General features: G+C 42.6%; 1 protein-coding gene across 1 annotated transcript in view; it reads left to right on the top strand.

Annotated features, from left to right (window-relative positions):
• MEI1 (meiotic double-stranded break formation protein 1) overlaps positions 1–17,967 on the top strand; it is a 66,801-nt gene that overhangs the window by 28,159 nt on the left and 20,675 nt on the right. Inside the window, exons 18-21 of the mRNA XM_007453963.1 lie at positions 1,568–1,736; positions 6,568–6,715; positions 13,279–13,554; positions 17,848–17,960. Coding sequence (XP_007454025.1) covers positions 1,568–1,736; positions 6,568–6,715; positions 13,279–13,554; positions 17,848–17,960 — 706 coding nt within the window. The remainder of the gene's footprint in view (positions 1–1,567; positions 1,737–6,567; positions 6,716–13,278; positions 13,555–17,847; positions 17,961–17,967) is intronic.

The following is a 17,967-nucleotide window of genomic DNA, read 5'->3' as shown; positions in this document are numbered from 1 at the left end:
CCCAACCCGCTCTTCTCCCTTTGTCTTTCTCAGACACTATGCTGAGAGAGACAGCAGCACAGGTGAGCATTTTCATTCCTTCCAACACGGCTTGGCTCCTAGTTCTCTCATGGTACCAGTCACTCCTCTCTGCTCAGTGTCCAGCTCTCTGCCTCCTATTCAGGCGTGGTCTGGCCTGCACAGAGAATGACATGATGACTTCTACCATGGTGGCAGCCGCATCACAACAGCCTCTAGTGTTCACCAGCACCAGCCCCTGCTACAGGCCGCTCCCTCTCTTGTTGGAATAGGAGGGGCCCCACATGTCTGCCCCTCAGACCCTGAGATCTTGTCATATCTCAGAGCACCAGGAAGAGCAGCCAACCTTACTTAATGCAGACTGCTTCTTTCTTTTATATATGGATGTGCGAGGCTCAAGGATATTAGTTTTGTTATTATCACAATGGTCATAGTGTGCTTTGGTGGAAAAGGCCCTAAGCTTAGAATTAGGAAACCTGACCTGACTCTGCTAGCACATTGCAGTGGGACATTCTCCATTTCACCTTCCACTTGGCCGTAGGCCCACTGCACTGTCAGGACGGACCCTTTCATTTGACCTCTAACTTGGCCCCCTGCTTTCAGTCTCTCATCCTCCAACCAGTCTTCACCGACTGCTAGACGATCTGTCCTTAACATCTCAACTACCCTGGCCTTCAGCCATCGTCTCCAAACATCAGTCTGTGGGGCACTGTCCGACAGTGATGGAGTTTTCTCTGGTCTATGGTGAAATTTGGAAAATAAGGGTAATGTAGTGAATTTTCCATAAAGGTGACTTTATTCAAAATTTAAGCTCTGAGGTCCTTTTCTTTCATATTCTTTTGGTATTCAAATGTTCTTTCTTTTAAGAAACAGAAGTTTCATAAGAAATTTAGGAATCTATTCTCAGGATAAAATCCATATTCTCTACTCATCATTCAAGGTCTTTCACAATCTAGCTATAAATTACATCACACAGTCCCAAACCCCTAACACTCCACATCTATTCACTGATGGGCCAGTCACACTGAACTCCTTGCTGCCCCTTACACAGGACTTCCTCTTATGCCTCCAGGCTGCTGAACTCCTTGCTTCCTGGCTCAGGGAGTCTCTTCCCTCCTTTCTCCTTTCTCTGCCTGTTTTCATCCTCCACAGTTCCCTCCTCTTTGAGCTTGCCCTCCCCATCGCAGGTGGCATGAGTCACTCTCTTCCACGCTTGAACATGGCACTGATCACATGTCCTGTAATTATCTGTCTCATTATCTGTTTTTTCCCACCAGCTGCCAGCTACTGGAGGTAGGGCCCATGTCTCACAGCCTGGCCTAGAGTAACCAATCAATGGACATTGTCAAGTGAACGAATGTGTCTATGTCCTTCCACATGCTACCTTTAGTCTCTCTTGGTAGAGAGGAAGAAGAGACTGATTTCCTTTTATCTGGCGTGTATCCTTGCTGCCCTGTGCAGTACTCTGTATGTAGTAGACACCCATGTGCTCATTACCTGTTCTCCTGTGTCCTTTGTGTGATTTTTCTCCTGCTTGTTCTCTCCCCAGAACTCTCTGCAGTGTCTGAGCTTCTGCAGCATGGGCTGCCCCAGATAAGCAGCAGGAGCCCTGAAAGCCTTGCTTTCCTGTCGGATCGCCAGTATGTGGAGGGAGCCACTCGCCAGAGACAGTACTGCATCCTGCTCCTCTTCTACCTGGCCTACATTCATGAGGACAGGTCAGTGCTCAGAGCTGGTGGCTGACAGTTGGTTCTGGAACCTACATCTTTAGCCAAGTTCAGTTCAATAAATGTTTACAGAGGCATCCTCTCCGAGCCTGGTGCTGGGCACTGGGGACACAAAGATAAGTGAGAAATGGCTTATATTCCTCGGGGACTCACATTTTGGAGAGGGGGTTAAGACAGGTGGGTAGTCTGTCTAGAGACAGAGGCCTAGAATGCTAATGAGAGTTCCTTGATATCCCTGAGGGTGTTGTTCATGCACCAAAAAAAATGTCAGTGCCTTACTTTGGTTTTAAGAATTACTATACAATTTTTTTTTAATTTAAAATCAAAAGACTATTTTCTGTAAGCTTTTAGAAAAATAATTTATTGAGGTAAAATTTACATAATTAAATTAACCGTTTTAAAGTGAACAATTCAGTAGCATTTAATATATTCACAGTGTTGTGCAACCACCATCTCTATCTAGTTCCAAAATGTTTCCATCACTCCAAAGTAAAACCTCTTATCCATTAAGCAGTCACTACCCATTCCTTTTTCTGCTCAGCTCCTGGCAACCAACAGTCTGTGTTCTGTCTCTATGGATTTATCTATTCTGAACATTTCCTATAGATGTGGTCATACAGTATGTGACCTTTTGCACCTGGCTTCTTCCACTTAGCACAGTGTTTTCAAGATTCGTCCAGTGAGCATGTTTGTAGCATGCATTGGTACTTTATTCTTTTTTTTTTTTGGCTGAATAATATACTGTTGTATATATACACCACAATTTGTTCATTCCTTCATCCATGGCTGGACATTTGGGCTGTTTCCACCTTTTGGCTATTGTGAATAGTAATGCTGTGAATATGTGTATACATGTATTTGTTTGAGTACTTGTTTTTCTCTTCCTTTTCTGTATATACTAGGTGTAGAATTGAGGAGTCATACGGCAATACAATGTTTAACGTTTTGAGGAACTTCCAAATTGTTTTCCAGAGTAGCTGCAATCCTACCAGCAATATTTGAGGGTTCCAGTTTCTCCATATCCTTGTTAACACTTGTTGTCCATCTTTTTGATTATAGCCAGCCTAGCTGTTATGAAGTGGTTTTTGCATTGTGGTTTTGATTAGCATTTCCCTAATGACTAATGATTTTGAACATCTTTTCATGTGCTTCTTGGCCATTTGTACGCCTTCTTTGGAGAAATTCAGATCTTTGACCCATTTTTTTAACTGAGTTGTAAGAGTTCCTTATATGTTCTAGATACAAGTCCCTTATTAGATATATGATTTGCAATTTTTTTCTGCCGTTCTGTTAGTTGTCTTTTAACTTTCTTGATGGTATCCTTTGAAGCACAGAGCTTTAAATTTTTATTAAATCTAATTTTAAAAATTTGGGGGGGGATGAAATATGTCTGTTTTTTCTGTTGTCATTTATGCTTTTGGTGTTGATTCTAAGAAACCATTTTCTAACCCAAAGTCATGAAGATTTACTCCTATATTTTCTTCTATAGTTATTTTCTTTCACAATTTTAGCTCTTACATATAGGTTTATGATCCATTTTGAGATAACTTTTATGATGGTGTGAGGTAGGGGTCCAACTTCTTTTTTTTAATGTGGCTTATACAGATGTTCCAGCGCCACTTGTTGAAAAGATTATTTTTCCCCCTTTGAATTGTCTTGACACCCTCATTGAACATCACTTGACCCATGTGATAGTTTAAAAGTTTTTTTCTGGACTTCCCTGGTAGCACAGTGGTTAAGAACCTGCCTGCCAATGCAGGGGACACGGGTTTGAGCCCTGGTCCGGAGAGCAACTAAGCCCATGCGCCACAACTACTGAGCCTGCGCTCTAGAGCCCGTGAACCACAACTACTGGGCCTGCGCGCCGCAACTACTGAAGCCCGCGCACCTAGAGCCCCTGCTCCGCAACAAGAGAAGCCACTGCAATGAGAAGCCCATGCACCGCGACGAAGAGTAGCCCCCACTCTCGACTAGAGAAAGCCCCTGCACAGCAACGAAGACCCAATGCAGCCAAAAATAAATAAATAAATAAATTTATATATATATATATATAAAGTTTTTTTCTTATTTTAAAACTCATGCTTATTGTAAAAACTCAAGAAAAATGATTGGCTATAACGTTAAAATACTTCCCCATACACCTGCCAGAGTTAACTACTATGAGGTACCCTCCATGAACTCTTCTGTGTGTTAAAAAACACAAATATAGGGACTTCCCTGGTGGCACAGTGGTAAGAATCCACCTGTCAGTGCGGGGGACGTGGGTTCAAGCCCTGGTCCGGGAAGATCCCTCGTGCCGTGGAGCAACCGAGCCCGTGTGCCACAGCTACCAAGCCTGCGCTCTGGAGCCCGCGAGCCACAACTACTGAAGTCCGCATGCCTAGAGCTCGTGCCCTGCAACAAGAGAAGCCACTGCACTGAGAAGCCCGCGCATCGCAATGAAGAGTAGCCCCCGCTCGCCACAACTAGAGAAAGCAACAAAGACCCAACGGAGCCAAAAATAATAATAAAACAAAACAAAACAAAACAAAAAATACACAAATATACTTTTTTTTTTTTAATATACAGAATGGGATATAATACAAGGTCTTCAACTTGCTTTTTAACTTAACAGTATATCTTGGACATCTTTCCATACTACTACATGTATTAATAGGTCTACCTTATTCTTTTGGTCGCATAATATTTATATTATGGCTATTATCCATTTTCTTTTTAGTTTTTAAATAAACATTTTATTTTGGAGTAATTTTAGATTTACAGAAAAGTTACTCTTCACCCATTTTCTCCTAATACATAGCTGTGGTACATTTATCAAACTAAGACAGTAACATTGGCACATTACTATTTTTTCCAATTTTTTAAATTGTAAAATACACAAACATAAAATTTACCATCTTAACTATTTTTACTGTACAGTTCAGTAGTATTAAATACATTCATAATGTTATGCTACCATTACCACTATCCGTCTCCAGCACTCTTTTCATTTTGCAAAACTGAGACTCTATACCCATTAAACAGTAAGTCCATTCCCCCCTGCCCCTAGCCTCTGCAACCACCATTTTACTTTCTGTTCCTATGATTTTGACTATGCTAAGTACTAATTATAGTGGAATCATGCAGTATTTGTCTTTTTGTGACTGGCTTATTTCACTTAGCATAATGTCTTAAGGTTCATCCAAGCTGTAGCATATGTCATAATTTCCCTCCTTTTTGCACCGAATAATATTCCATTGTATTATGTATATACCACATTTTGCTTATCCATTCATCTGTCGATAGAGACTTGGGTTGCTTCCTTTTATTATATATTGTCAATAATGCTGCTGTGAACATAGGTATACAAATATCTCCCTGAGTCCCTGCTTTCGATTATTTTGAGTATGTACCTAGAAGTGGAATTGCTAGATCATCTGGTCATTCTATTTTTAATTTTTTGAGATGTCATACTGTTTTCCACAGTGGCTATACCATTTTACAGTCCCACCAGCAGTCTACAAGGGTTCCAATTTCTCCACATCCTCTCCAATACTTATTTTTGTTTTTGCTTTGATAGTAGCCAGCCTAATGGATATGAGGTTGTTATCTCATAGTTTTGATTTGTGTTTCCCTAATGATTAGTGGTGTTGAGCATCTTTTCATGTGCTTATTGGCCATTTGTATATCTTCTTTGGAGAAATGTCTATTCAAATCTTTTCCCCATTTTTTAATCAGATTGTTTGAACTTTTTTGTTGTTGAGTTTTAGGAGTTCTCTATGTATTCTGGATATTAATTCCTTATTAGATATATGATTTACAAATAATTTCTCCCATTCTGTGGGTGGCCTTTTTACTCTGTTGGTAGTCTTTTGATGCACAAAATTTTTAAACTTTCATAAAGTCCAGTTTGTTTATTTTTTCTTTTATTGCCTATGCCGTTGGTGTCATAACCAAGAATTCATTGCCAAATTCAATGTAAAGAAAGTTTTGCCTTATGTTTTTTTCTAAAAATTTTATAGTTTTAGGTCTTAAGTGTGGATCCATTTGGGGTTAATTTTTTTTAATGTCGTGTTAAGTAAGAGTCTAACTTCATTCTGTTACGTGTGGAAATCTGGTTTTCCCAGCACCATTTGTTGAAAAGACTGTCCTTTCCCCATTGAATGGTCTTGGCACCCTTGTTGAAAATCATTTGATGATATATGTGAAGGTAAAATACTATTAAATAAGCTCTATACAGATGTCACCAATTTTTCCTCTATTGTCCCTTTTCTGTTCTAGGACACAATCCAGGATACTGCATTGCATTTAGTATTACCTATTTAAAAATGTTTAATTCTGGGGGGTCTTAATCTGATAGGTGAGACATAGGGTAGAAAATTTAAAAGATATAAAAGGGTATATAGTGAAGTCAGTTTCCTCCTCATCCCCATCTCCCTTGCATGTACAAGTATAGACGTCTCCCTCCCCCAGAACGTAGCCCATTGAACACACAAATGTTTAATGATAAATACGAGAAGGGTGGACTGGCTGCCAAAGCAGGGCCTCCTGAACCCCAGAAGCAGCATCCTTCTCTTTAACAATGCCAGTCCAGCTGCCTGATGCTTTACCTTCTAGGTGTGAGTGAGGAGTCTCTGGCCTCTAATAGAGTCTTGCACAAAGCATAGAACTATGTGCTATGCATGCGTGACGATGCTTTGTTAAATATATACAACACACTCTTTGTGCAAGGTGTCATTAGATTGTGGACATGCTGGGACAGAAGGACAGTGGCTGAGGGAGGATGTGGCAGGGCAGGACAGCCATCTCTGCCTTTTTCACTCAGACTCTCCTTGGTTGACAGGTTTGTCTCAGAGGCGGAGTTATTCGTGGCTGTGCGAAGCTTCCTCCTGTCTCTGCAGGACCAGGGTGAATGCCCTCCACTGGTGGTCTTCAGAGCTTCCATCTATCTACTTGCAATCTGCCAGGACAAAGACGGTGCGCTAGATGAGGTATGGACCAAAGTGCCTGGGGCTTTTCTTCCTCCTCTTGCACCTCTTTACATCACGGTTCCTTGGGAGACTGATGATGTATATAGAGAGAAGGTGGGTGGCAGAGAGAGAGAGTGTGTGTTGGGGGAGTGGGGGAAGATAGAGTGCTGATATATACCATAGCCCTTGTAACTTAGCAAATTCTCTTAACAGTACTGGGAGGCAGAGATTATTATTTCCATTTTATAGATAAGAAAATCAAGACTTAGGTTAAAATATTGATAACTTTTGCTAGGTCACACAGTTAATTGATGGCGTGACCAGGACTCCAGCTCAGACTTGACCAATTCCCAAGGCTCTTTTCTTAGTACCACCTCTGGTTTATGCAGGAGGAAAGAGGTGTGAGGTGTCTCCAGGTAACAGTTTATCGAACAAAGTGTGTTGCCGGCACCCAGATCGTTGTTAACCAGGCAGGTCTTGGATTGCTTTGAAGGTGGTTATATGTTACAAGTTTTCTCTCTGTAGCTTCTTTATAAACTCTCAGGGGTGGAGGACTATGTCTGATTCATCACTGGATCTGTCACCTTTTTTTTTTTTTTTTTTTTTTTTGTGGTACGCGGGCCTCTCACTGTTGTGGCCTCTCCTGTTGTGGAGCACAGGCTCCGGACGCGCAGGCTCAGCGGCCACGGCTCACGGGCGCAGCTGCTCCGCGGCATGCGGGATCTTCCCGGACCGGGGCACGAACCCGTGTCCCCTGCATCGGCAGGTGGACTCTCAACCACTGCGCCACCAGGGAAGCCCTGGATCTGTCACCTTTTTCACTGAAAATTGCTTCTATTCCTTAGATGTGGACTCTTCAACCTCAAATTAAGGATTCTCTTCCTTCAATGACTATTAATTTTGCCTTTTTAAAAAATTACTATTGGGGCAAATGTGACATGAGCAGACCTGGTTTAATTTGAATGGAATCAGGAAGGTATAGTAGAAGTGCAAGTGTTCTCAAGTAAGACAGATATAGGTATATAATGTGCCATTGTCTCTCTTTTTGTGGTATTAGCAGCCATTGGTGATCATTCCCTAGATCCTTTAATTCATTAGGGATTGCAAAATATAATATCCTAATTCTGTCATTCTCTCTTTGTTTATTAACTGGACTATTTGTATAAAAAGAAACTTCTCTCACCAACTATTCAGATACTCTGAATGGTAGATTGTATAGGAAGCATAGGGTGAATGTTTGATTCTTTCCCTTTAATTACCAGTTATCAAAAAAAATGAGTTGGTTGCCTAGCACTCTCTAAAAGTAACCAAAGAGATTTTTTTAGTATCATTATGAGCTCATCAATTTAAAAATATTTGATGGTTTCAATCCACTATATTATCCTTTTGAGGATCAAATCGTCCTATCTTTGGCCAGTGGGAGCCTATTCAAGGTTGCTCCTAAGTCCTTTTGACACAACCTTAGTAATCTTTGACACGGAGTTTGAGTTTTCTTTTCTTTTTTTTAAAATAAATTTATTTATTTATTATTTTTATTTTTGGCTGCTGCACGCGGACTTTCTCTAGTTGCTGTGAGCGGGGGCTACTCTTCGTTGCGGTGCGCGGGCTTCTTGTTGCGGTGCTTCTCTTCTTGCTGAGCATGGCCTCTAGGTGCGCTGGCTTCAGTAGTTGTGGCATGTGGGCTCTGGAGTGCAGACTCAGTAGTTGTGGTGCACAGGCTTAGTTGCTCCGCGGCATGTGGGATCTTCCCGGACCAGGGCTTGAACCTGTGTCCCCTGCATTGGCAGGCGGATTCTTAACCACTGCACCACCAGGGAAGCCTGAGTTTGAGTTTTCTAGTATCACAAGATGCTTCAGGCGTTCCTGTTCTCCCATCCTGTCTTGATCTTACCCAGTTAGGCTTTCACTCTTACCATATCCCTGAAAATACACTTGTCAAAGTCACCAATAACAGATACATGGCTAAAGCCAATAGTCAGTATTTTAGTCATCATCTTACTTGACCTATCAACAACATCTCTTTTCTTTGAAACACTGCTTTTACTTGGCATCTAGAATACCGGGTATTCCTAGTTTTCCTCCTACTTCTCTGGCAGTTATGTCTCAGTGTCTTTTGCTGATTCTCTTTTATCGCCTTGACCTCTAAATGTTGTAGTACCTCAGGGCTCAGTCTGTGACTGCTTTTCTTTTTTCTCTAAACTTACTACTTTGATGATCTCATACAGTCTCATGGTTTAATTCATGGCTGGATTAAACAAGATCACTCTGGCCACTAGGACAATATAACAGAGGAGTACAAGGGTGAGGATGCAGAAACCAGTAAGAAGGCTACAGCAGTAATGTAGGTAAGAGATAGTGGAGTAGGTGGTGAAAATCGTCAGCTTCTGGATATATTTTGAAGTTGGTGCCATAGGATCTCTTGATGGACCAGTGTGAAGTATGAGAATAAGAGAAAATAAAAGGATGTTTTCAAAGATTTTGGTTCTCATGAGGGTCAAAGAATTGTTGGGTTGAAATACTAGAGGGAGTGAGCTGGAAAGATAGGAGGGGTGGTGGTAAAATGGGATGCTTGAAATTGGGATTATTTGGGAGGGTGCAGTTCTTCATAATGACAAGGTCCAGATACATGACCGTGGGAATGAATGGCTGAGGCAGGTAGAGGAGATTAGAAGGAGGAAGTAAGAGAATTTAGAGGCTGAGGTTTTCAAACTAGGGAAGTGGGAGTGAAAATAGCCTCCCTTGAGAGACTGTAGGGAAAAGAGGTTTTTGGCAGAGAATCAAAGCAGCAAGGTGAAGGGAATATTCGAAGAGGTACAGGACATAGGGAATTTGCTGATAACTGTGAATGAGTTCTAGAGGGCACGTGGAAGGGTTGTGCAGCTGTGTAAGAGTGGGAGATGGGATTTAAAGAGGGCATGTCCGGGCTTCCCTGGTGGCGCAGTGGTTGAGAGTCTGCCTGCCGATGCAGGCGACACGGGTTCGTGCCCCGGTCTGGAAGATCCCACATGCCGCCGAGCGGCTGGGCCCCTGAGCCTGCGCGTCCTCCGCAACGGGAGAGGCCACAACAGTGAGAGGCCCACGTACCGCAAACAAACAAACAAACAAACAAACAAAAAATAAAATAAAAAATAAAGAGGGCATGTCCTGAGCCATATGGGAGTGACCTGAAATTTCTGGGCTTTCTGAGGTGACTGACATAAACGGGGGAAAAGGACACAATGAGAATAGTCCTGATGGCTTCAAGACCAATAATCGTGGCAAGATTGGTTCTTGGGGGCCCTCTCTTCCCATCTAGCAGTGGGTGTGGAGACTTAGAAGGTAGTTTATGGGGGAGCTTCAGATTTCCCCTCTTAGGTGTGAATCCATAAATGATATATAACATTGTTTTGCATTTTAAAAATTCTTATATAAATATATAAATGGCAATATACAGTCATAACTTGTTTTTTTTTAACTTCACTTTTGTTTTCTATTTTTATTTATTCAGGTTTTTTTTTAATTGTGGTAAAATACACAAACATAAAATTTACTATCTTAACCATTTTTAGTGTACAGTAATGGTATTGTGTACATTAATATTGTTGTGCAACCATCTCACCACCATCTATCTCCAGAAATCTTTTCATCTTGCAAAACTGAAACTCTATACCCTGTAAACAATAACTCCCCTATGTGCATTGACCACTTATCATGTGCCAGGTGCCATGTGGGTCCCTGTCAGGGTTGAGGTGAATCAAACAAACTCCCTGCCCGTAAGGAGCACCAGTTTGGCAAGAGAGACAAAAATGATCTCCTACAAGGCAGGGAACAGCTGCAGTGCTTCCTGGAGCTTGAGGACCATTGAGAGCTACGAAAGCACAAGGGGCAAGAGGTTGTGTCCGATTGTGGCATCAGAGAGGCTTCGTGGAGGAGATGGAGGCAGTGAAGGGAGAACTTTCAGGCTGAGAGTAGAGCAAGATTTAAGATACAGAAGTGGGGATTTACCCAGTCTATCCATTCAAGGAAGGAAGCCTAGTTTAGTGTGGCTTGGCTAGGTCATGTGGGAGAAGGAGTGGAAAGAAGCTGGCAGGTAGACCTAAGTCTTTAATAACATGCTCGAAAAGGAAATTAAGAAAATAATTCCATTTACAGTAGCATTAAGAAATTAAATATATAGGAATAAATTTAGCAAAAGAAGTGCAAGGACTTGATCACTGAAACTCACAAAACATTATTGAAAGAATTTAAAGAATACATAACTAAATAGAAAGACAACCTGTGTTCATGAATCAGAAGACTTAATAGCCAGTTATAAGATAAATAAGTGCTGGGGATGTAATGTACAGCATGATGACTACAGCTAACAATGTTGTTTCTTATATTTGAAAGTTGCTAAGTAGATCTTAAAAGTTTTCATCACAAGGAAAAAACTTTTGTAATTATGTGAGGTGATGGATGTTGACTAAACTTGTTGTGGTAATCATTTCACAATATATACATTTATCAGATCATTATGTTATACTCCTTAAACTTATACAATGTTATACATCAATTATATCTCAATAAAATTAGGAAAAAAGAAGACAATAGTGTTCAAATGGCAATACTCCCCAAACTGATCTATAAATTCAACATAATCTTGATCAAAATCCCTGTTGCCTTCTCTTTTTTTTTTTTAAGATTTAATTTTATTAACTTTTGGCTGCGTTGGGTCTTCGTTGCTGCACACAGGACTTCTCTAGTTGCAGCAGGCGGATTCTTATCCACTGTGCCACCAGGAGAGTCCCTGCCTTCTCTTTGTTTGTCCAGAAATAGACAAGTTGATCCTAAAACTTATATGGAAATGCAAGGGACCCAAAATAGCCAAAACAATCTTGAAAAAGAAGCACAGGGGCTTTCCTCGTGGTGCAGTGGTTAAGAATCCGCCTGCCAATGCAGGGGACACAGGTTCGAGCCCTGGTCCGGGAAGATCCCACATGCCACAGAGCATCTAAGCCCGTGCGCCACAACTACTGAGCCTGCACTCTAGAACCCGTGCACCACAACTGCTGAGCCCGCGTGCCACAACTACTGAAGCCCGTGCACCTAGAGCCCATGCTCCGTGACAAGAGAAGCCACTGCAGTGAGAAGCCCGTGCACCGCAACAAGGAGTAGCCCCCACTTGCCGCAACTAGAGAAAGCCCGCGTGCAGCAACGAAGACCCAGCACAGCCAAAAAAATTAATAAAGTTTTTAAAAAAGCACAAGGTTGGAGGACTCACACTTCTTAATTTAAACTTACTACAAAAATAGAGTAATCAAGACAGTGTGGTTCTGGTATATGTCTAGGATAGACAACCAGATCAATGGAATAGAACTAAGAGTCCAAAAATAAACCCATATTTTATTTTATTTTATTTTTGCGGTACGTGGGCCTCTCACTGTTGTGGCCTCTCCTTGCGGAGCACAGGCTCCAGACGCGCAGGCTCAGCGGCCATGGCTCACGGGCCCAGCCGCTCCACGGTAGAACTAAGAGTCCAAAAATAAACCCATATTTTATTTTATTTTATTTTTGCGGTACGTGGGCCTCTCACTGTTGTGGCCTCTCCTGTTGCGGAGCACAGGCTCCGGACGTGCAGGCTCAGTGGCCATGGCTCATGGGCCCAGCCGCTCCGTGGCACGTGGGATCTTCCTGGACTGGGGCATGAACCCGTGTCCCCTGCATCGGCAGGCGGACTCTCAACCACTGCGCCACCAGGGAAGCCGAAACCCATATATTTTTAAAAGGATGCCAAGACAATTCAGTGGGGAAAGAATAGCGTTTTTTTTTTTTTCTTAAGAATAGCCTTTTTAATAAATGGTGTTGGGACAGCTGGATATCCACAAGCAACAGAATGAAGTTGGACCCTTACCTCATACCGTACACAAAAGATAAATCAAAATAGATCAAAGACCCAAATGAAGAGTGAAAACTATAAACTATAAAATTCTTAAAATAACATGTTAAGGAATTTGAGCTTTGTAATATGTACAATGGGAAGAGATAGGTTTTTGAGGGTTAATAAATGATTCAGAACACCTGCCCTTTGCTTTCTCTGTGCCAGGCCCTATGCCAAGTGCACAGATCAATCTGCCGCAGTCCCTACCCTCAAGCATCTCAAGTCTAGTGTGGGAGGTAGACAAGTACACGCTGACAATTATGATACACTGTGGTATCATTATAGAGCTGGGTTTCTCAGCCATGGCACTATTAACATTTTGCACAGTATAACTCTTTTCTGTGGGAGGCTGTCCTGTGCATTGTAGGATATTTAGTGGGATCCTGCTCTCTCCTACTAGATGCCAGTAACACTCTCCCAATCAAGACAATCAAAAATGTCTGTAAACATTTTAAAATGTCCCCTGAGGAGCAAAATCACCCCCAGTTGAGGACCACTGTTATAAGGTAAGCACAGTGAGGTTTTCTTTTCTCTAGAGGGTGCTGGGATGAGCCAGTGTAGATATCCTGGAGCACTGAGAAGCCAGTACATTTTTCCCGCTATGTCTTGGCTGTCTGTGTTTTTTGGGGATTGGGGTCTCTTGAGTCCTCTGCAAGGTGTGTTTAGCCCCTTTCTTCTTTGCCTCCAGGCTGTGGTTGGCGCCATCAGAAAATTACTAGAGGGCATCCCGGACCTGCACCTAGTGTACACCCACCACCCCCTCCTGCTCAGGTTATTCCTGTTGTATCCAGAGCTGATGAGTAGGTTTGGGCACCGTGTCCTGGAACTTTGGTTCTCCTGGGAAGAGAGCATCTGTGAGGAGCTGGATAATGTCGCCTCTGCTGGGCAGCCCACCCTTCCCGCCAGCTTAGCAGCCCTGTTTCATGTGCTCAGAAGCAGCCCCAGCACCCTGCTCATTTTGCTGGTAGGTGACCACTTGCTCATTTCTACATTCAGAGATGGTGGGCCCTCTCTCTCTGGGAGCTGGTTTATTGAGGTCAGGAGGCACCCGCAGCTGCTTCTGCCTGCCTCTGGACTTATCACTGTTTCCATGTGAGTAGGAGGTGATTTCGGCTGGCAGGTGCCTGGTTTCTGTAAGTCTATACCCTTTCTTAAGTCTGATGGAGGTCTGCTCACTGAGAGATACATGCCTCTCTAATCCCCAGGGGATATACCTATGAAATGCTGACCTTAGTCACCATTCCCTCTCGCCTCCCTGTCTTCTCTTAAGCATATTCTGTTAACAAGGGTTTGATGTCATAGGGGACCCCTGGGGCACGTAGATGAAGATGTCTGATAGCAGAGGGACTCAGCCTCTTTTCTACCATAACACTCAGGATAATGTTACATGTGCAACACCCTCCCTTAGGCATACCCAGAATTTTTTTGTCATGAGTTTATTGCATATTCCATTGCTTTTTTTATGAAGTAAGACATTCCTATAATTTCTGTCAGGTACATCAGTTAGATAAGTAAGCCGCCTGCTGTCTGCAGTTTCTAACACACTGACTTTAATTCCATCTTTTTTTCCTCATTATTATAAAGATGACTGCTATAATTTATATATATATATATTAAAAAGGAAATTATTTACACATTTGACAATTTGTATTTAGTGACCAGTTACTAGTTTTAGGTCCCAAACTGAGCACACTAACATATGAGACACTCTTTTTAGAACCCCTGCCTTCAATGCCAGTTACTTGGCTCCCCATCCCTTAGTCCTGGAAGAATGACATAGCCGTTTAGAGAAGAGTGGGTGTTCCTTTGATATTCTTATCATCAACAAACACGATTCCCTGACTTTATTGGAGTGACTGTGGTGGAAATAACACCTGCATATTATATATCTCACATCCTTAGGTACCTACATCTGTCTGTATTCACATTCTCGCGTACACACTCCCCGCTCAGACTTAAATCTTCACCTTTTTCCCTGAGATCTGTCGTCTTGTGAAATCACACACGTGTTGGCTTGATAGGGGCCACATTCAAGAATGTGGCTCAAAGAATTTGGCTCAAATTCTTCCTTGGAGGAGGAAGAAAAGAGAAGAAGGAACGGGTTAAAAATAAACCATTAGTGCATAGGGAAAGAAGAAAAGATGGGATGCCAGGCAGAGTAGCAATGGACAGAGCTAAGATACTGGATTTTCTTTGCCAGGTCATGTATTCAGGGTCAATTCCTCACATATAACAGGTACTTATAAATCTTTGCTGACCTATTGAGTTAGGGGTCTGGACAGATCTAAGTCTCTCAAAAAAGAAAAATTCAGATATTCTGAGAAAGATACTAATCATGGTATCTTATTTTTTTCTTTTTAAACAGATGAAGAAATAGGTTTAGAGAGATTTGTCCAAGGTCACAAGAACTGAGATTAAAACCCAGATTTTGACTCCCTAATGTTCTTTCCAGTAAACTCAGCTAAATTCAGTGTTTCATCTAATGGGAGAGCTGTTTGTTTGAGCACTAGGGATATAGGGATGAATTTCACCTAGTCCCTGCCCCACGGGCCAGTGGGAGACTCAGACACAACAAACCACTAACAACTGGAAGATGAAGCCTTCTCTGAGCTTCGGTTTCCTCACATGCATAAGGGAGATAACATGGGGATAAATGAAAGAATGTATAGGAACACTTGTGATATGCTATACACGGTAGATTATCATTCACTGATTATTGACTGACTCTGAACCAGATAAAGAATGTTAATCTCACAGAGGCTTATTGAATTGCCAAGGTCATATAGCTAATAAAGATCATGACCATGACTGGAGCCTAAATTAATGAGTTTTTCACTAAATTAGATCCTAGAAACATCAGTGGTAAGAAAAAATAGCAAGGAACAGCTTTGTTGTTTGTTCATGTATATATAATTCCTACCATTTCTCCCCAGCTTCTAGCCGCAGGAGAGGAAAGAGTCTAAAAATATGTGTTGGTACCAATTTCTGTTTTTGATATGTGTAATTAACAGGTGAAAACAAAGCTGTTAATTGCCACTCTTATCAACGCGTGGTCTTTCATGTAGGTTGTTTATATGTAAAAAACAGAAGCTCTGTTTGTTCCCTGCTTGGCCATATCCCTCTGGTCGGTCCAGTCCCAGAGAGTTCCGGACAGCTCTGGACAGGAGAGACTGTGGACTGGGCCATGCTCCACCCAGAGCCTTCCCACTGACCCATATGGTGGGGTGCACTCCTTCCTCTGGCATTCAGCATGGCTGCCAAATGCTAAGTAGCCCCCTTCTTTTGCACTGTTAACATTTACTAACTCAGGTTTCTAAGGGACCAGCTCTGGCAGTCAGGCAGCTGTGTGCCAGCGAAGGAGCAGGAGTGGGAAACTGGTTTGGCCTTGGGCCCTGTGACCTTGGGCAAATCACACCTCATCTGGTCTTTAGCCTCATACTCTGTAAAGTAAAAAAGGTTGGTGGAAATGAACCTCTAGCCCTCTCATTCTGAGATCCTCTCCTTCCAGAGATGTTTTCTGAGTCCCTACAAGGTAACAAAAATGAAGCCAATCTCATCCCTGCCCTTCATTAAATCATAGTGTAGTAGAACTTACAACGCCACTGCTTTCTTGATAGGCAGACTACTTAATCTGTCCCAGTTTGCTCATTTGAAAAATTGGGGTGCACCTACCTGGAAGAGTTATCATGAAGATACAGATAATGTATAAACAAACATACAACTACAGTTTAAACACAGCACAGTACCTGACATCAGGCCCTAATTTAGTGATTGCTATTGATAATGTCAACAAAACTTAATCAATAGTCAATCTAAGAAAGAAATGGAAAATTTTATTTGAGCCAACCTGAGGATTATAACCCAGGAGACAGTCTTTCAGAAAGCTCTGAGGGAAATTCCCTGGCAGTCCAGTGGTTAGGGCTCTGTGCTTCCACTGCAGGGGGAAAGGGTTCGATCCCTAGTTGGGGAACTAAGGTCCTGCAAGCCACGTGGTGTGGCAAAAAAAAAAATGAAAGCTCTGAGGACTGTTCTGCTTGTAAGAGATCAAAGCACAGTGATGTAAGTTTTTGAGACAAATGGTTAAGTGATGTGTTATTGACAGTTTACACAATCCAGATCTACATGTACAAAGCAAGTAGTGGGTCACAGGTCATCTTGGCTCCTTACAAGATTAGGAAGGAAATTATCCCCTAAGGAGTTGTGCCGTTGTGACCCTTGATGAGATTAAGAAAGAACGTTGTCTCCTAAGGAGGTCTGGTTAATGCAGATGTACAGTATATGTCAACGGGGAGGGAGGAGGCCCAAAGGAGTAGAAAAAAAATTGTGTTAATTTTTCTCATCTTGCCATAAAATTGAATTATTTCATCAATATTATAGTTGTTTCTCTGGCAGCTGCGGAGGTGTTTAAAGAGCCAGGCCCAGACACCCCTGTGCTACCCAGTGATCAGCCCATCTGGATTTGTCTGGCCAGTTGCCCTGTAATCATGTCTCTCTGTGTCAGAAGCTGTCTTCCCTGGAAAGGGAGTCTGTGTGTAACCTTGGTTTCATGACACCCAGCCCTAACTGGCCGGTCCAATGGAATTGGCTTGTTTGAGCTGGCAGGTGCCAGGAGCTATCAGTAGGATAGCCTCTGGTGTGGCTTCTGCTGGCTTTGCCTTTAACATATACTCATTAAAATAACTCTGAAAGCAAATAAAAAGCAATGTTCTTTCCCACCTTCTGAAACCAAGGCCTTTATACCTTGGGGCAGAAATAGCCAGATGCCATGGCAGAGACAGGGCCTGATCTGGTCCTTGTTTCCCTTCCTGTACCCTGAATCTGTCCTAACCCATCCTCTGCCTACCCTGTGACATCTCCATCCCCCACCCCCTTCTCCCTTAAGGCACCCCCAGGTCCCCTGTTCTGAAATAACCTCTTCTTGACCCTGTAATTCCATTTACAAGAGAGAGGCATCCCGGAAAGTAGAAAGAGCTTTGGGCTTGGAGTTAGGAGACCCGTATTCAAATCCTAATTGTGCCACTTACTAGCTTACATGAAGTTTGGCACATCACATAATCTCTCTGAGCCTTCATTTTCTCCTATTTAGGATAGACTTATTTGACAGGATGATGCATGGTAGGTGCTGAGTGAGTGCTTCTTTCCCCAGGTTCTGTGACACCATCATTTGGGGCCCTTCCCCAGCTCCTCTCTTATTCACTGTCCACCTGTCCCTAACCATAATGCCCTCTGAGCTCTGGCTTCCTTCTCTCCTGCTCAGGACCTCATCTATTCCAGTCCAGTGGACACAGCCCGCAAGGTACTGATCATCCTGAGGACCTTTTTGAGAAGGAATGAGGATGTCCAAGTGGGTGGTCTCATCCGAGGCCACTTCCTGGTG

This window comes from Lipotes vexillifer, unplaced genomic scaffold (genome assembly GCF_000442215.2).
Source record: "Lipotes vexillifer unplaced genomic scaffold, Lipotes_vexillifer_v1.1 scaffold382, whole genome shotgun sequence".
In the NCBI taxonomy this organism is placed as follows: domain Eukaryota; kingdom Metazoa; phylum Chordata; class Mammalia; order Artiodactyla; family Lipotidae; genus Lipotes; species Lipotes vexillifer.
The sequence above is the reverse complement of the archived record's forward strand: the minus strand, read 5'-3'. Positions and strand labels throughout refer to the sequence as shown.